Genomic DNA, 20,996 nt, shown 5'->3' with positions numbered 1-20,996 from the left:
GATTTTCTCGCGGCACACCAGCTGCCCATTCGCGGCACACCGGTTGGGAAACGCTGCTCTAACAGGAAAATGTAAACTTTTCAAATTTACTATGGCATATAGCACATACACTCAAATACAATTACAACTACCAGTGACCCCAGTCAATTTAGAGCAGAGCCCAGAGGAATCTCCTAAAACAAATCCTCCTAGCTGCAGTGCTTGTATTTTTTGCACGAGATCCTAGTTTCGATTTTCAGTGGAAGAGTATCGAACCAATCTAATTTCTCAGATTTCTGGCGACGTCATGCTAATAAAATGGTATTTAAATAACGGGCGCATTTTTATTTTTTATTTTTAGTATTATTATTATTATTATTTTAATCTTTCTCCAGAGGTCCAGAACGAAAAACAGTCTCGATTTATCAGCTTCAAAGACATAACGACGTTGTCAGGACTTCCTTTGATGCAGTTAAGCTAACGCAGTGGCAAAACAAAAATAGAACCTTCCGAGGTAAGAATTCAACTGTAATTGATTACCGAAACAGTTCCCGAAGCTATCAAATCGTGTACAGAATCATTAAAGTTGACATATAAACTAAATTACCTTTTAATGTGATCCCGAGTTACTTCTTCAGTACGGTTTCTCAATATTTTGAAGAATAGTCCACAAAATAATTATATTCAAGAAAGGTGTAGAATCAACACTAATAATAAAAATGGTGATATTAAAATATTATTTCTTTTATTGAAATATGCATTGTATGTACATCATGAACAGTACGTGTAAATTCACATCAAGTCCCTCTTACAGTTTGAGCTTGGTTCTTCTCCAGTGACGTCTTTTTGCATTGTACCTACAAACAAAAAAGAAAAAATGAATAAACAAATAATGCAATAAAAATAAAATCTCTAACTTCTACTTGTAATTATCTTTAGTTGTTGGTTTGTAAAGCAAAGCTGCTGTTAACTGCCTTGAAACGATGAATCACGCTTTTTTTTTTTTTTTTTTTTAAATAACCATGTGGTGTAAAGATTGTCGATATTCATCGTCAATTGAAGGATGTGTGGAAACAGTGATTTTCCTGACAATACTGTATCAGTACAAATGGAGAAATTAAAAAAAAAAAAGTATTTAACTGTGAAATACATCTAATGAGAAACTTTAATTGCTGCTGCTAATACTAGATTTTCAGTCTCCCATTCTGTTCTAGTATATTGCCTATCCCTCTCCCTGTTCTCAACACATTAAATTTGAAGACACACACAGCAAACGCTACACAGAACAAACCACAAGTAAGCAAAATATTACAAACTGTACGTCTACATGATGAACAGTCACTGACCTAGATATTAAATCCGATATTTTAATGTGAATTTGAACATTTAATTTTAAGTATATTGAATACTGCTTTTCTAAAGTTCAGAGCATCACAAATCGAGAAAATGTAGAACGGGGACTATGTTTCATAATTTACAAAATTGTTGTAGTTCACGAAATAGTGTATCAGAAATTATTCTCAAGAACATAGGAACATATATATATGACACCACATTGTCGTCCTTTCCATTATCATTAGCGAAACGTTATGTAATCTATAATGGATCATTGCATATATAACGAAAAGGCATAAACATCAGTCTTTAGACTTCGAAACCATAATATGCATAATAATGAACTGCTAAATCCGTCCATTAGTTTGTCCACAAATATCAGTGCAAAAGTGGTAAGAGCTCGCGTTTCAACGTCAATCGCCATAGAATAAAAACAGTAATCAATAGCGACAAATAATTATTGGAATCGACTCAGCGTCAAGAAAAAATACTGCTCCTGATCCGTATTAGTCTACTATGACCGGAAGTGGTAGAAATTTATCACTATTTACGGTTTCAATATTCATCTCTATAGAACAAAAATAAAATCGAAGAGCGTGGTTTCGGAATCGATTCAGCGTCCTAGGAATAATTCAGTTTCTTCTCTTAGTCTTTTATTCAAACAGGAAGTGATATGAAAAGGAAAAGGGTAATAGATGTCGACGAACACTTTTTCTAACCGATTCAGTCTCAAGAAAAGTTATTATCTCTACCTATATTAGTCTACTAAACGTGGAAATAGTAAAATTTACTTGTGCTTCAATTTTCAACGTTTACCGCCATAGAACAAAAACGGTAACTGTTTTTTTTTTTTGGGGGGGGGGAGGAAGGTAAATTGACCGATTGATTGGGGTTCAATGGGAACGTCAACATCGAGGTTATTTGTCCCAATCACGATCAACACGACTGCTCACACACGAACTAGGTACCGTGAATAAAATTTAAATACAGGAAACAAAAGAACTCCCAAAATAGAAATAAAAAACCTAAAAGAACAGATAAATAAATATACATAATAACAATAAATATTAAACACTGGAATAAATTTAGCGTCAAGAAAATATTCCATCTTAACTCATAATACTCTACTAAATGAAATTGATAGAAATTTACTAGTATTTCGGGTTTCAATATTGATGTCCATAGAACAGAAACGGTAAGAGATCACGAGAATCGATTTTTTCGTATTGATTGAGCATTCCCCCCCCCCCCCTCCAAAAAAAAAAAGTTAAGTTTTCTAATGAAACACGAAGTGGCAGAAATCAACCGTTCCTGATTTCAACTTTGATCGCCATAGAACAAAAACGGTAATAGATAGTGAAAAGCATTTTTTTGAAATTTATTCAGCGTCTTAAGGAAAGATAACATTACAACCCTGTACAGGAACAGTTCTATAATTGCATGATGAGCTTCTGTATTTAAAAAAAATCAAAGAACTGGAAGAAGATATGCCAGAAGATACACAATTTAAGCAATGAGTGACACACTGGATTGAAATTGTGACAATCACGAAACCATAAGATGAGTATTTTGCATTATTAATTGAGAAACTAGAAAAACTGAAGAGTCAGCACTATGTTTACGAAATTCAAGATCAGTTTTGAAAAGAAAAGAGTCTCTCTGACATGGAATGCATAATCTTTGCTGAGATTTTTTTGGTTCAAGATAACATTCTGGGATATCACTGGATTAATGCCCAACGAACTGCACACCCATTCGCTTTATATTTTTAAAAACAAAAGTAAAATTCAGTCATTCAATCTCTATCCTAAGTGATAATTTACAACATAGCACACAAATTGTTTGTACTCTTCTGGTCATAGAAACCTAGACGTAAAAAAACTAAGTTTGATTGTCTTTGGCAAATTATGCGCCTGACTATCAACAAATGTGTTTATGATGGACACTGGTCGCCAATAGAGGTTGAACCAGTCAGTTTGGAGAACAATGTTTATGTAAGATTTTACCATCTTGCAAGATTTATTTCAGAAGTCTGTCAGCAATTGTGTGTGGATACCTATTAAAAGTATTCTTTAAAAACTTCTTGATCTTACAATGGAAACAGACGGATCACATAGTATTCGACAAAATCTCTTAAAGAAATAAACATTAAGTCATTAAAATTAGAAAAAAAGTCAAATTTTTCTCAATTCATAACCAAGATTAAGAGGTTAATAATATTTATTTATTTTTTACTGATATGTAATGGATTTCTTTTGATTTCACGAGCATTCCTGTTTTAATCATATATATATATATATATATATATACATGATAATAGTACACTGAGTGCTCACTGAAATGCGACCACCCATCTAATACTTTGTTACTCCACCTTTTGCTCAGAGGAGGGTCTAGATTCTGGTAGTTACTGATGTTTCCATAGGGATCTGACACCATATATTCCTTATTATTATTATTATTATTATTAAGTATTCTGCCTTTCGGTAGGTCCTGGGATTAATGAGGATTTTTTTTTTTTTTTTTTTTTCAATTTTAGATTTTGGCCTGGAAATGTTTCTTCCATTTTTGTCGATCTTCAGCTTCCTCTTTTAACTCCCAATATTTTCTCCTATCTTTCAAATCATCGATCAGCTGTGTTGTTCTTTCTATTCTTCACTTCCTTTCCATCTTTCCTTCTATGGCGGGTGAAGAAGACAATTTCTTCGCAAGATGTCTCCAATCCAATTGGCCTTTCTACGAAGGATGGTGACTAGAAGTGTCCTCTTTTCTTCTATTCGTTTTAAAACTTCTTCGTTTCTTGCTCTCTCTGTTCATTTTATCTTCTCCATCTTCCACCAACACCACATTTCCAAGCTCTCCAAACATTCCCTCTCTAACTTCCGTAATGTCCAAGTCTCTGAACCATACAGTCCAATGCTTCATATATAGCACTTGACCAACTCTTCTTAAGTCCAATATTGAGACTGCTAGTTAAGAGTGATCTTTTCTTGTTGAATGCTTCTTTAGCTATAGCAATTCTTGACCTGATCTCTTTGGTGCAATAAGCGTCTCTCGTCAAAATACTTCCCAGATACCTGAAATTATCGACCTCTTCAAGTTCTTTGTTTTACTCTGATCCGTAAGGGCGTGTTTCCACGGGATATTCTCACGACTTTCAACTTTTCGATGTTAATTTCCATTCCATACAGTTTTCCAGTGTCAACTATTTTGTGAATCATCTCCTGTAGTCCTCCTTCGGTTTTAGCTATTATAACCGTATCATCTGCATACCTGATCTTGTTAATGATCTGCCCTTCAATCTCGAAATCTCCAATTCCCATTAATGCTTTCTTCATTAAACATTCACTGTAAATGTTGAATAATTGGGGCGACAAACTACATCCTTGTCTGACTCCTGTCCCAATCTCCATACTATTGGTTTCTCCTTCATTCAAGCGCAGCTTCACTCATTGTCCTGTGTACAGGTTTCGAATGAGTCGTCGATCTCTCCAGTTGACTTCGATTTCTTTAAGTAGTTTCAGAAGTTTCGTCCAATTGACTCAGTAGAAAGCTTTTTGCCAGTCGTTTTCCCCAACTATTCTTTATATTGTCAACCACATCGCGCATTGCACAGAATTTTTCTTCAATTTCTTCTTTCACATCATCGTCGATATTTCTTAGTCGCTCCAAGTTCCATTTTCTTCCCATTTTTCTTGATCGACTTTAATCTGATAACATCCCACAATGAGCCCACAGATGTTGGTGCAGGAGTCATGGTGTGAATAGCTCTTTCCACATCATCCCATAAATGTTCTATAAGATCTAAGAGTTAGGGGGCAATTCATATGCTACAGCTCCGTGGAATGCTCCTTAAGCCAAGCAAGTAGTCCTGGCTTGGTGGCACCGAGCACTGTCGTCCTGGAAAATGCCGTCTCTGTGTGGGTAGAAGTGTTGCTTGCATTGTACGATGTACGTGATCCTCTAACAGATACAGGTACACAATGGATGTCTCACTGTGGTTCATGCACACCAACGGTCCCCGTTCATATCAACAGAAGCACTCCCAACCCATAGAGCCGTTCCCGTCTGCCTGTACAGTGTGCACCATGCACAAAGGGTCCATAACTTCGTGTTGCTGGCGCTACACATGTACATGTCTGTCCGAGAGGAGTGATTTATTGGACAAGCACACCCTTTCTAATCATCTACAGTCCAATTAGTGTTCCTGTGCCGCGCGGCGAAGTCGATAGTCACGATTCGTAAGGAGTGGGTGACGATTGGGACGACTGCTGTGGAGCTTCATACGTGCCAGTGTACGCTGTATAGTTGTATTGGTCACGTAATTCCCGGACACTGATGGTTCGTTTGGCTGTCACAAGCTGTTTGACGGTACGCTCACCCCACGTTTTGAACTTCCGTACGCCTCTGCAGTTCCGTCTCTTGGAGATCGTTACCCCATTTTCTTCCCACTCCTTGTACATCTTCATTACATAGGAACGGGCGCATCCGACAAGTATTACTGTTTGGATTATCGACGCACCTATTGATCAAGTACCCATAATCATGCCCTATTGGAATGCGGATAAATCCTGCCCACCTCTCATTATAACGATGTGCTGTCTCTACCAACAGCCTCGAGTATGTTCTTTCTCTGCAATGCAACCAGTCGGGGTGGCCATGTAATCAGCTTGGTTGCTGGCCACACTTCCTTGTGTGGAGGAGTGGTCGCAATTCAGTGAACACTGTATATGTATATAAAAATGTAAATGTGCAGGCATCCATAATTTTTCTTGGATCACTTCATATGGATCGACTCCTACAGATAAATTTCAGTGCTGAAAAACTATATTAGTGAGTGTATATCCTTTCGGTAAAGCTAAAACCTGATGTACGATAACTACACCATCTATTAAGATGAAAGTGGCACACTGGCGAAATTTAGAACTTTCCTTTGGCCTAAGCATATCTAGTCAGAATAGTAAATCTAAATTGGCAACACTGCTCCCGCGCAGGTGACTTTCTCCCCTCCCTCTCATGCCGAGGCTCAAGCGTCGATCACAGATAAACAAAGCCTAGAAATAAAAGTGCCTTAACCTCTTCGGTCCTGGCTTTTGGAAAGCGCAAGTTTTTCACTGCATTTTTTTTGAAGGTCAATAGGGTGGTGAACATAACAAGAATATGAATTTTTGCGTTTGATGACGTCATAGAGGGTAGCTGATGCTCCACATATGGGGACCTTGGTTCTTAAGTAGTGTTAAAACCTGTTTATGTGATACTATATGTTTAATTTATTAGGTTTCCATTTAACACGATAAATACATGCTGCTGAACGTAATGGAAACTCGGCCCATGCGAATACAAATTGGTTTTGAAAAAAAAAAAAACTGCTGTTGCAGTAAAATAAAAGTACATCAGGGGTTCTCAAACTATGGTTACCTATTACATGGGGCCCAGAACATGTAGTGTTGATTTAAAGTGACTACTGTACATACATGAAGAAGCGTGTTGTCATAGTTCTGGAAAACTCTTTTCCATTTGACATAAAACCGATTAGGTCACTGTTTGTACTTTCAGAAGATTCTTTATTTCACGATCATCGAGCAGCTTCACAACTGAAATAAAAAACAATAGAATTTATTCATATAACTAGGAAAAAATACTAATGATTGTTATTGCAATACTAACCACCAGTAGCGGATTTACGGGGCAGTGGGTATTCGGGTTGAAGTCCCTAAATTTCCGGTATTACTAAAGAAGAAAAAAAAGTCATGGCTATCATGAAACCTCAAGCGCTCCGTTTCGAAAATTCCGGAATTTCTGAGAAAAAGGAAGTATTCCTACGCAAAGACCCTTCCCAAAATATTTTCTAAATCTGCCACTGTTAGAAATTACACACAAGTCAGAAATCGAAGAGAACAATTAAGATAGAAATTCCATGATTTAGTCTAATGCAACTTATTTAAACGAAGACATGATTAAAAAATTCTAAATTTAAATATAGAAGAATATGACTCCAATGATCAATTTCTGGGTACCTTTCCTTCCTGTCCCAACTTGAAGTTTACACAAGTATTAGATATGAATAACGCAAAATGGATCAACACTTATTTAGGTGTACGTGGAATCAAAATAATAATAATTTAGTACCTGGCGTCGTTTCTATTTTCAAAATTAGGAAAATACCTCCGGTCTTGTCCCTCCTCCCTTCCCCCCGCCCGTTCTCCTTAATCTTCCACTTTGGATACTGAACTTGACTTCAGCAGTAATGTAAACATTTAATAATGCGGGCACCAGAGACATAACTTTCGAAAATTTAAATTTAAATAATTGAATGTTACGTGTACAATAATAATAATAATAATAATAAAAGCTATTAACATTTGAAGTTCGGGGCCAGTATCCCCTATGCCCAGCCATATCATCGCCCAAATGGAAAACATCTGTAAACACATGCGATGATAAAATATTTGCCATGTGTGCTTTTAATTTGTTTTGTACAACTTAATACTGTTTATTAACATTTTTATTGTATATCACGAAATAGGTGATACTTTCCTAAGAATTTGTATTGTATACTTGAGGTCCACATTTGTGGACCTACACTAAACACAAGTGTACACGAAATACTACTACGCAGACCAAAAAATGTAAAACTGCTACTATTTCTAGAAGTATTAGGCACATTTCTTAAAAAAAGGGGGTATTTTCAAAATATTGAAAATAATAGAAAAAAATGCCGTCCTCTCCACCGAAGCCATCTTGACTCAGCATTCATAGAAACAAAACATAATAGGTGGAAAAACTATCATCAAATGTGCCACCATGTGACAAATTTTTCAACTAGAGAACCCAGTAATGCGATTTTCGCTCACAGATACCCAAGAATTACCAATGTATAGGAGCATAACGTTTCAGAACTCAGGTCCACATACGTGGATCTGGGGAGCGAAGAAGTTAAGGCACAAGTATTTTTTTTCTTTTTCTTTTCTTAAGTATGGCTAAAGACATTTTCTGCCTAAGAATATTATATAAAACACTACTCATTTAGAGGTGCGGAGGGAAGAAAGGACAGTTGTGTTACGTTTAAAAAATATATGTAAGGAAACTGCTAAACACGTTCTCTTTTCTGCATTAGGGATATATATACAGGGTGTTAATGAACTATACCGACAAACTGTAAGAGGTGATTCCTCATATCAAAATAAGAGAAAAAGTTCATATGGACCTATGGCGAGAAGTCCATAGTTTCAGAGCTAGGGCTGTCCAACATCGCGAAAAAGCTAAATTTCAATAGGCCCTATTTCAAATTCCAGAAACTTTGGATGATGGTTCTTATCAGCGTAAAGGAAGCCACGCATACACAATCCAAAAGTGCATATTTCATCAATTGTCAATAGGTGTAGAGGGTATTCCCTACATGATGTAATTCTCAGATATGTTTTCAATAGTGTTTTCGGATATATCCCGATTTCAAGAAGGGTTCAAAGTAGGCAGGAGGTAAATCTTAACAACAATGGCCATCCAATGCTTCGGTGGAAGGCGGAAGTGTTCGAAACTGACAGCTTTATATTTCTTTGTGTTCGGAATAACGTGTAATGATATGTACATCTTGTTTGAAAAAGAATATACGTATTTCGAATGCATAAACTACGAACCCCTCAAGTTCAAATTACAGTGCAAAGTTCAAACTACAGATGCTCAATATGTCCTCCATCAGCGACACGAACAATAGCACATCGATACTCAAATTCCTCGGGCAAGCATGTCCTGCGTCACTGATGTTATGGCAGTACGGATCCGGTTCTTCAACTCTTCCAGGTTCTGTGGGAGTGGTGGTACATAAACGTTGTCTTTAACGAAACCCCACAGGAAGAAGTCACAGGTTGGCAAATCCGGTGACCGAGGAGGCCAGCTGAGACATGCTACATCGCCAGCTCCTTGACGACCATTCCAACGGTTCGGTAGAGTTTCATTCAGATATTCACACACTTGGCGCCTCCAGTGAGGGGGGTGCCCATCTTGTTGAAAAATGAAGTTGTCTTTGTGCAGCCTCGGAAACAACCAGTTTTGTAACATAGCGAGATACTGCTGACTGTTAACCGTGTTTCCATTAAAGAAGAATGGGCCGTAAACAGATGATCGGGATATCGCACAAAACACATCGACTTTGGGCGAATCTCGTACATGTTCAATGACTGCATGTGGGTTCTGTAGGCCCCAAATTCGAACATTTTGTGAGTTTACCTGACCAGTAACACGGAAAGTCGCTTCATCACTGAACACGATGCGTTATGCAAAAGTGTTATCATTGTCAACAGCATCCAGAATCTCGTTACAAAATGCCACACATTTGCGTTTGTCATCAGGACGCAGACCTTGTACCAGCTGTAACTTGAACGGCTTCATAACTAACTGACGTCTCAAAACAAGCCAAATTGTTGTTGTCGGCACTTGTAAGTCCCGACTGGCACGACGAGTTGATTTTGAAGGACTACGTTGGAAAGCAGTTTGAATTCGTGCAACATTTTCTTCAGGAACACAAGGGCGGCCAGGACTCTTTCCTTTACATACACATCCTGTATCTACAACCTGTCGATACCATCTGCGAATGTTCCACCCATTCGGAGGATCAGTTTGGTACCTCAACCTGAAACGTCTTTGCACTGTAATCACGGAATTGCACTTTGCAAGCTCGAGAAAACAAAATGATTTCTGCTGCGGAGTAGCCATTTTAAACATATGACGGTTACCAAGCATAATAGAAGACAACTGACATCTAGCGGCTATTAATATAAACTAGACTGTATTCGCTTCTCCAATAGACGAGCCGAGGCGCAGCGATCGATAGTTTGGACAAGACAATTCTTCGTAATACGTATATACTTTTTGAAATAGGGTGTATTTCGTCACGGTATATTTTACGATTTCTTCACTTATAAGCGTGAAAGAAAACATCGCACCATGCGTTTTCTCGAGGACGAGAAACCGTGGTGCTGATGATCCTTAACACTTCTGACATCGTGCCAAAGGATTCCGTGTTCACTGCTATCAAGGCTTATCGTTTGCCTACTTTAGACCAACCATAAAGTCAGAGCCTATCTCAAAATTTGGTTGATGGCATGTCTTGGAATAATCTGTACATCCATTGAACATTAATGAAATATGCATTTTTGGATTGCGTATGAGTGACTTCCTTTATCCTGATAAGATCTACCATCTACAGTCTCTCGAATTCGAAATAGAGTCTCTTAAAATTGGCTTTTTCGCGATTTTGGACAGCCCTAGCTCTGAAACTATACACTTTTTGCCATAGGTCCATATGAACTTTTTCTCTTATTTTGATGTAAGAAATCGCCTCTTAAAGTTTGCCGGTACAGTTCATTAACACACTGTATATATATATATATATATCGGGTGCAAACTACCACTCGCCCCGGGCGAGTTCATCAGTGCGGGTGCGTATTTAATATCATACCAAAGGTAATCAAAATGGTTTATATTGTGGGATTTGGGCTAGTAGCTTTTTTCTTGGGCTAGTAAAACTTTTTGTTGTTTATTTGCATACCTGATGTATATATACAGGGTTGGCAAAAACCATGGTTTTTATTGAAAAACCAAGAAACCGGGTATTTTTGGTTTAAATAATTAGCTCTATGTATTTATATTACATATGGACAGAAATGAGCTTGTTTCGCCTTGTTGTTATTATGCAACAACAAGGTTATGCTGGAAGGTGTCACATAAGCTTAAAACGGAATCCAAACGGCTTTTCGGCTTACATCCAAGAGAAATTGTCCTCCATTTGAACTCGAAACCGTGACTAATTGGGAATAAATGCGATACGTCTGCCGACTCACTGATAAAAATACGGTGTACTGATCTTTACATACTTGTTAACATAATTATCAAGAGTCATTTCAGAAGGACAAAAAATAAACAGTTGCAGAAAGTGAAACCAGTACAGAATTACCTATGGACAATTTCAAAATACTGCAGAGTACAGAAGAACTAATTTAGTCCAAGTTAGTTCACTACGACTTTTACTAGTCCAAGTTAAAGAAATACGACGACTTAATTTGCATATCAGTAAGAAAAGTGAATAAAGATACGAATTATTTGAGTCCACTTTGGCTCTGACCAATTTATACATAGATACCAAAGATACTTCTGATTTCAATAAATGCCTCTCATGAGGTTAGTATGACCCCCCTACCAAAAAAAATACGGTATTTCGTTGTATTTTATTATAGTAAACAGGGTTGGCAAAAACCACGGTTTTTATTGGAAAAACCAAAACACCCGTTTTTTATGGTTTAAACCCGTTTTTTTTTTTTGGTTTAAACCAGGTTTTTTGGTTTAAATAATTTACTCTATGTATTAATATTAAATATGGACAGAAATTAGTTTGTTCCCCCTTGGTATTATTATGCAACAACAAGGTTATGCTGGAAGGGGTCACATAAGCTTAAAGCGGAATCCAAACCGCTTCTCGACTTACATCCAAGAGAAATTGTCCATTTGGACACGAAACCGGGACTAATTGGTCACAAATGCGATTGCCGACTCATTCACGAAGGACTTCTGATAAAACTACGTTGTACTGATCTTTACATAGGACTACTTGTTAATATAATTGTCAAGAGTTATTTCAGAAGGACAAAAAGATAAACAATTACACAAGTAAAAACATTATACAGAATTATATATAAATCGGGAAACTCCCGCCTTAGCCATTGGGAAAATCCTGTTATTACTTTAAATGTATTTGTATGTAAAATTTTAAGGTCAACATATCATAATCACTACGCTAAAACTGATGTATTAAATTACAAATTTGGTATGTATATATATCATTCAATAAAATTAAAACCAAATCAAATGCAAACTGATGTTGGAAGCTACGTAGGCAGTTGATAAATTTGGCAATTTCTATCAATATATTTAAGCAACCTTGGCTTCTTTACCAAACAACAGGCATTCACTCAAGTAGAAATATATAATTTGGTTTCATTTAGTATGTTTAGGCTTAACATCCTTATCACGGAGAAGACTTTCGCTTAGAGGGACATCTCGAATCGCTACTTGGTTTATACTTGAAAGATGGGTTGTGGTTTGACCTTCGACCGAGAATTAAACACGGGACCCCTTGATTAAAAGGTGAAAAGTAAAGAAATGTAATGCGGATGGTTTGATATGTGGAAACGTCACCATGACGTTCACACGATTTAAAGCATGTTTCGTTTTTTTTTTTTTTTTGTTTTGTTTTGTATTAAACCAACTGATTTTTTTTTAAAAAAAACCAGCTGGTTTAAACCACCCAACCCTGATAGTAAACATTATTAAAACGAAACAATATTTAGAATTTTCTGTTAATTGCAATTGCATAACAATAATAAACTATAAGAAATCACAAAAGAAACATTCATAAACTTATAACAAAAATAAAAATTGCTTTTGTAGTGTAATATCCTTGAGTAATGAATGGGGAATTTAGGTCTGAATATAATACTATAATATACGGGAGTGAAACGTGATAACCCACAAATGTGTGTTCATAAAGATTTTACGAACATTTTTCGTTAACCAGCTGGTTTAAACCAATCAACCCTGCATATACATATATTACACTAGATACGATCCGAATCTTTTGTATTAATGGATATTTTATTTAATTATATTACTTAAAAGATTTCTTACATTCGTAATGTCAGTGACCAATATTTCGAATGAAATCGACACTACAATACATGTCGATGTCAATTTGGAGCCCATGCTTTATTTGTGCATGCTCCTAGATTTGTCTCCCTGTAGGGAGATCATTAAATTAAGTTCGCTGATTTGAACTTTAGGGTTCTTTTCCAGCATTCAATTCGTAAAACCAACACGCTGTACTTCATTTACAAATAATAATAATAATAAATTGCCTGACATAACAGCCTCGAGCTATGATCTACCAAACCATTTTCGGTTGAGTGATGTGCAGTGAGTACATCGATTTCCAACATGATTTTTACTGTATATCCAGGGCAACCAGATTGCATTTCATTAAGTTTGTGTGGTCACCATTAGTGATGGGCAGTGGGAATATTCCCGGTGGGAAGGAAAATAAAAAATGGGAATATTCCCGGGTTTTTTCCCTGGCATATAAATTCCCGGGATGAAATTTATTTTCATTTCTTTACTTTATCTTCCAAATTATAAGAACTATATCACTAAATACTTTATTTTCATTTATTATGATTTACTTCTAGGTTTTAAATAATTTGGAGGTTAAAAAAAATAAAATTCCTTGATTGTACTTTATATAACTGATACTATGATTTTTTCAAGTTCTATTTCCATTTGCACTAAAAGTAGCAAAGCACTAATTTCAAATGATGAAAAGGAACCAGTTTGTACAGTAATGTAAAAATTATGTAGAAATAGAGATGAAGTACTATTAATACACCCCAAACCACAGTTAGTAATAGACATCGGTCTGTCTCTTCTCTCTGACTCGAATTTCTGAAGAGGAACTCGGACTTCCCTTACATGTGAATTAACGCACCAAATTTCGAGAAATATGTAGGAAGAAAGGTGCGTGTGGAAATATTACATGGAAAATTATAAGTCAGTATCTTGCAAACATTGTTAACATAAATATTTATGCGCAAATGTTGATCAAATGGTGGGACATGCGTCTTCTGGCAGTTATCCAACCTAATTAGTTTATAACATTTAAAAATTTAATATGCTTAAAATATCTGTAGTAGAGTCAAGTTTCGAAAATCCACTTACATATAAATTTAAACTGTGTATTGGGATATACTCTCACCAAGATTTGCATTAAGACACTAGCCAGACAATGGTTAATGAGATACAATGAAAAATTATGAATAGATATTTAATTTTTGTTTAACTAAGATATTGTTGAAAGACAAAGCGTACAGCCTATATCAATCCATATATATCATATCTATCTGAACACAATGCCATGCCCTAGGGTAAATTCTCATACATAATTTGCGACAAAGAACATTTTTTCCGGCGTTGAACAGTACGTTGTTTATTCAGTTGACACGCATAGCAGTTAACAAGGTGTAGCTTCACTGTTCTTCTACAGCGAACCCATTCCTTTTTATTTTCTTTGTTTTTATTTCTTTTATTCCTATTATATCCTCCAAGCAATCCGTGAAAGAAACTCCAGGGAAGAACCGAAAACTTGAAAGTGTCGGGAATCAGAATTGAAAGTAAGATAATTCTTAATATACGGTTCATACTATATTGCGTTTTTACTAATAACAGGAATTTCAAGTTGAAAAAGACGAGATGACTTTCGTCAAATGAGGACAGTCCGAAAACAACTTGCCTTTTACTTTCAAGCCTGAAGTAGGGAAATAAACCTAATAAACCACTTTCCTTGTCTTAGAGAAATGACACATTCGGAGTGATTGAAAATGTGTAGAAAAATGCAACCACTATGGATCATAAAAAGGTTGAAGTAGCTAGTCTATGATTGCTATCTAGACGCCCTCATAGGACGGGACGGCTGAATAGAAATATGATGATTATATCATACTAGCTGAAATGCCCCGTCTTTGTAAGGAGAAAATAGACTTATAGATTTACGGAAAGTATGTTAATTCCTTACCCGCTTAGGATACGCATCTCAATAAAATGTAATAATAAAACTCCGTAATGTCACTCCGTTTCCACGCTCTCGTTGAAATTCAAGAAATACGGTAAGTCATATCGTAACGACAAGCAACTCCCTGTCGACTCCCAGGCCAGTTGACATGCACGGGAAGAATATGAATATGCAATATTTTAAAATAAAGAAATGAGGAAAATAAGAAGCTTGGTAATGCATAAAGAGTATATCCTTTTTCTCTTTAGAAATAAAGAAATGAATAAAATAAACAGCAACATCTTTGGTTCTGCAATTTCCACGTTTAAACGTTGCTAATGTCAATTCTTGGTAACGCATCAAGAATATGCATTTTTTCCCTTTGAAAATAAATGAATAAGTAATGAAGAGCAAACACCTTCCGGCTAAATAATGAGAAGAAACGCATTTGGCGTTGCCCCTTTGAAAAATAAAGAAATGAGTAAAATAAATACTGATGAGCAGTGCCTTTGACATTTCCCTTGTCGACTCCCAGGCCACATCTTGCCAAAATTTGGACTTAAATGTCAATCAGGGGTGTCACCAATCACCTCGGCGACCCCGAAATTTGTGGATTCGATACTAATATCGGTATTTTTCGATTATTTTTACACGTGTTTCCCCTTTTCGATCCTCCCCATCAAGAAATGCTAGGTGTGTCATATTCTTTCAGAGCATTTCTTTCAGATTGTATGTTATATTGTACAAGTGTGGTTGAATTTGCTCCAGATATCCCTGAGTTATGCTGTAACATACACACATACGTACGTACATTTTAATATAGAGTGATTCCATTTCAAATCGTCCAGGCTGGTCCACACAACTGTCAAGTTTCTTTTTTAAAATGAGAAACTACATACAAAATTATTAGACCCGTATCTTTTCTTTTTGTTGAAAAAAAAAATCTCCTTCGATACACAGCCTTCCAAAATGGCGCTCCTCCTCTCGGATTGCAAGAAAAACTGAAAAACCTCTCAAATTTAGTTTTATTGTAGAGAGACGAGTGTACTTAGTAACATAATCTCAACAGTAGGAAGAATATAAAGTAGTATGTTTCGATGGAAGGGAAAAATTCGTCTGTAGGTCCAATAGGAATCGCGCAATTCACTCGCAATGTTGCCAACTTCGTTGAAAATTTTGATAACTTCATACATTTTTATCTCCTTCCTCACGAGCCATATCAACCTCTGCTTCTAGCATCAAAATCTACTCGATAAGGTCTCTTGAAAATGTAAAGGACTTACGTTTCTGGTTATTACATCCTACGTTATACTATGATGAAAAGCTGAAAATTTCATTAAGACGCCATGTTTGGCCGCCATTTTCTCAAAAACCCCACCTTTTAAAAATCTGAATTTCTTACAACTATTGGAGAAGTACCTAAGTATTTAATATCCGTTAAACGTTCATGCGGCTGCAGCCCCTAACGTTCGCAATTAATTGTTGAAATTTCGATTTTTGTACTTGGAATGTAAATATTTCCTATGGGCATTTAGGTTCTGTACACAAGGAGATTTGAATGGGAGTATGAAAACTGAGAGTTGAATCCTGACATCAAAAGTTCCCATAAACATGAGTCGAATTCCGCTTCGTTTTCGAGTTACAGGGTTTCCAACTCGGGACCCAAAATTGGCTTGCGACAATGGAAAATAAAATATATATTTCGCGTTAAATCAGAAACTGTGCGTTAAAGTTATGGTGAAATTCAGAAAGTTGATTTGTTTCAATATGATAATATTTACGTGCGTTGCAACTCGGTGGAAGTGTTGCCAACTTGGTAGAATTTTATTTGTTTCCAAATGACACTACATGGTTTTTATTTAATATTTGGTATTCATTAATGATTGTAAACATCACATAAAGCACAATTTTCCCCACGTCACCATACTTTTCGAAAACTTACATGTATTTCATTAAAAGGTTTTCTCTCTTGCATTATTGATAGTTTGAAACATTGAGTGTGAAATTCACTTGATGTTCACTATTATTAGTAAAACCACAATGTCGAATAAAACTACGTCTGTGTAAGTTGTAATAACAATAATAATAAGAAGAAGAAAGATTTTTTTATTATTGCAGAACCTCTCTTAACTCAACGCAGCAAGTTCGAACTTGGCCTAGAAATGAAGTGATATTTGCTGGACAAGCTGTAACGTGTTCAAGAAGTTCTGCTGCAAACACGAAACAGTTCATCATGTGATTCGGTGTCGTGAACACCGTCCAAGTATGTTCTCTGGAAGCATGAAAATTGTTTTCACTGGTAACATGACATTGTAGTGCACTAATTACAGTGATTATGTGAATAACAATGGAGAAATCCTATCACAGTAGGGACCGTATTAAATGTGTTGATTATCCTAAAAGGCATAAGACGATTGTGTACAGAAAGAATTTTCGACAAAAGTTTTATCTTGCGGTAAAATATATGTATTGCTTACAGCGTGCCTGCTAAAACGTAGTATTAGGAGAGAATGATTATTTGTGTAAAGGGTGCTTTGAATATTTACCGTGAATGTGTGTGTGTGATATTGGAAAAATGAAATGAAATCTTTGAGTTTTACGTCCCACGGTTATGCCGATTAGGCTAAAGGAGACGGTGATAATGAGAGATGAGTGAAATGGTGGAATGAAGAAAGTGGGAGGAAACGGGAGAACCCCGAGAAAACCCACGAGCACGATGTTTGTCCACCACAAAATTCACTTGGCGGGGGCTGGGATCGAACCCGGGACCCCAAGCACCAGAGGTGAACGCTCTACCACTGAGCCACCGCGCCCCCTGTGTGATATTGGAGACCACAGAAGAAAGTGTAAGGATGAAATTATGCACCAGCATGATAAACAATTTTTTTCCTCTCAACAGAGATTTGGAAACCGTTAACCAGACAGTAAACGTACTAAACATGAATGTGTTGTAATGAAAACGACCGTTACCGGTGAAACTTAGACTACGGTGAAGGATTCACTTCTCAAAATTTTTCATATTGCGTTTCAAATCGCCTTGTGCACAGGACATAAATAATCATCCTCCCCTAATATTACATTTGGGCAAACATGCTCTACGCAATCCATATATCTTACTGCAAGATAAAATTTTTGTCGAGAATTCTTTCTGTACACAATCTTCTTATACCTTTTAGCATAATCAACACATTTAATACGGTCCTTACTGTGATAGGACTTCTCCATTGTTATTCACAAAAACACTGTAATTAATGCACTACAATGTAATGTTACCCGTGAAAACAATTTTCATGGTTTCAGAGAGCACTAGGACAACGTTCATGGCACCGAATCACATAATGAACTGTTTAGTTGTTGCAGCAGAACTTCTTGAACAAGTTCGAACTTGATGCGTAGAGTTACGAGAGGTTCTGCAATAATAATTAAAAAAAAAAATCTTTCTTCTTCTTCTTCTTCTTCTTATTATTATTATTATTATTACAACTTACACAGACGTAGTTTTATTCGACGTTGTGGTTTACTAATCATAGCAATCATCAAGTGAATTTCACACTCAATGTTTCAAACTATCAATAATGCATTACTGATAATTTAATGAAATACATGTACGTTTTCGAAAAGTGTGGTGACGTGGGGAAAATTGTGCTTTATGTGATGTTTATAATCATAAATGAATACCAAATATCAAATAAAAACCACGTAGTGTCATTTGGAAACAAAATTCTACCAAGTTGGCAACACTGCCATCCGAGTTGCAACGCACGTAAATATCATCGTATTAAAACAAATCAACTTTCTGAATTTCACCATAACTTTAATGCACAGTTTCTGATTTAACGCGAAATATATATTTTATTTTCCATTGTCGCGAGCCGATTTTGGGTCCCGAGTTGGAAACCCTGTAACTTGAAAACGAAGCGGAATTCGACTCATGTTTATAGGAACATTTCTACTTGATTTGATGTCAGGATTCAACTCTCAAGTGTTCGTACTCCCATTCAATTCGCTTTGTGTACAAGACCTAAAGGCCCATAGGAAATATTTACATTCCAAGTACAAAAATCAAAATTTCAATAATTAATTGTGAACGTTAGGGGCTGCAGCCGCATGAACGGTTAACGGATATTAAATACTTAGGTACTTCTCCAATAGTTATAAGAAATTCACATTTTTAAAAGGTGGGGTTTTTGAGAAAATGACAGTCAAACATGGCGTCTTAATGAAATTTTCAGCTTTTTATCATAGTATAACGTAGGATGTAATAACCAGAAATGTAAGTCCTTTACATTTTCAAGAGACCTTATTGAGTAGATTTCGATGCTAGAAGCAGAAGTTGATATGACTCGTGAGGACGGAAATAAAAATGTTTGAAGGTAGCAAAATTTTCAGCAAAGTTGGCAACATTGCGAGTGAATTGAGCGATTCCTATTGGACCAACAGACGAATTTTTCCCTTCCATCGAAACATACTACTTTATATTCTTCCTTCTGTTGAGATTATGTTACTAAGTACACTCGTTTCTCTACAATAAAACTAAATTTGACATGTTTTTCAGTTTTTTCGAACAATCCGAGAGGAAGGCCGCCATTTTGGAAGGTATATCGGAGAAATTATTTTCAGCAAAAAGTAAAAATATGGGTCTAATAATATTGCATGCAGATCCCATATAAAAAATATGAATGAAATCTGAGACTACGGTGGGGACCAATTATGTCTTGTCTGGACGATTTGAAATGGAATCGGTCTATAGATAAATGCTCCCCCCACTTAAAACTTATGAAAAGTTTTTTTCACTTGTTTCTTCATCGTGATGAAAATTTTCCGATTCATGAAAATTCCTTTCATTTGTTTCTACAGAACAATAAAACTTCCCGATTCACAAAAAGTTGTTTTACGATGATGCTTCAAAATGATGAAAATTTTCCGATTCATGAAAAATTGTTTCACTTGCTCCTACATAGTACTGAAAATTATCAGATTCTTTAAACGATCTTTCAATTTTTAACATTTCTATACATGAATTCAATCAATTTTATGAATACTGAGGAATTGTAACTTGATCACTGATATTTGTTAAGAACGAAAAATTTTCCGGAAAAATATAGAAGAAAAAATTCCACCTCACATCACAGCTAAACAACGATGTAGGAATAAGTGAAGTATGTTTTTATGAATCGGAAAATTTTTCGTTTCAAAATTTCCCGGAAAATTTTCATCACTGGATACACCACATGATACAGATCATTTCCTCGATTTACCATGTACGAGATAAACAGTTACATCTTATTAAACATTGATGATTTCACACGCTAGCTAAGACAAAAATAATATACCTTACATTATAGTCATCAATACTGTCATTCATCAATCTACAGGGTGGCCCAAAAGTAGATATACAGTCCCGTCCGTTATTTATATCATTTCTTATTGTTATCAAATAGGTAGACCTAGGTTTTTTTATATTATTTATTCTTAACGTCTTTTTACTTATAACTTAAGCCCAGAACAGTTGAAGCAAATAAATCCATAAACCAGAATGTTATACTTGATCAATGCATGGGTGTAACCTACTTTTGGGCCACCCTGTATAGTAGGTTGTGAAGCGTGATTCATAATACGCAGCCCTGATTCACTGGATCAAGTTAAAATTTCTTTGAAGATGTTTTTTCTTAATGAAGATGGTAAATGAAACAAAACCATAAATTATTACCTTATTGTATTCCCTGTGCGCATTCTAATCCACTGAGGAATGGGGCGATTCTGCTTCAGCTTTTTAGCTAACTTCCGTTTGATTCTAAATGTCTTGTGAGCAGACTGAAAAATTAAAAACAACTATATTACAAACATTATCAATTTAAAAAATACAAAATTATAGATTTTTACTCACACTATTTTTAAGTGGGAATATTGATTGATTATGTGTAAAGATTGAATCCAAGAATAATTTTCCATTAGTTGAACAGAAAACAATGGCCCCTACCATGTTGCGACACCTGTGACATTTGTTTGATACAAAATTCAACAACTTACGATATAAACACAACTGGAACTAAAAAGAATAAAACAACCTCGGAGAAACCTACTGCATTCTTCC

The 20,996-nt window shown here is 35.9% G+C and overlaps 1 protein-coding gene across 1 annotated transcript in view; it reads right to left on the bottom strand.

Annotated features, from left to right (window-relative positions):
• Positions 1–707: 707 nt before the first annotated feature.
• Positions 708–20,996, bottom strand: part of RpL39 (ribosomal protein L39) — a 33,585-nt gene continuing 13,296 nt past the window's right edge. The window contains exons 2-3 of the mRNA XM_081751692.1: positions 20,613–20,716; positions 708–836 (exon numbers count right to left, since the gene is read on the bottom strand). Of these exons, the coding sequence (XP_081607818.1) occupies positions 788–836; positions 20,613–20,716 (153 nt within the window). The 3' untranslated portion in view covers positions 708–787. The remainder of the gene's footprint in view (positions 837–20,612; positions 20,717–20,996) is intronic.

This window comes from Thermobia domestica, chromosome 3 (assembly GCF_964235325.1).
Source record: "Thermobia domestica chromosome 3, izTheDome1.hap1.1, whole genome shotgun sequence".
NCBI classification, from domain to species: domain Eukaryota; kingdom Metazoa; phylum Arthropoda; class Insecta; order Zygentoma; family Lepismatidae; genus Thermobia; species Thermobia domestica.
The sequence above is the reverse complement of the archived record's forward strand: the minus strand, read 5'-3'. Positions and strand labels throughout refer to the sequence as shown.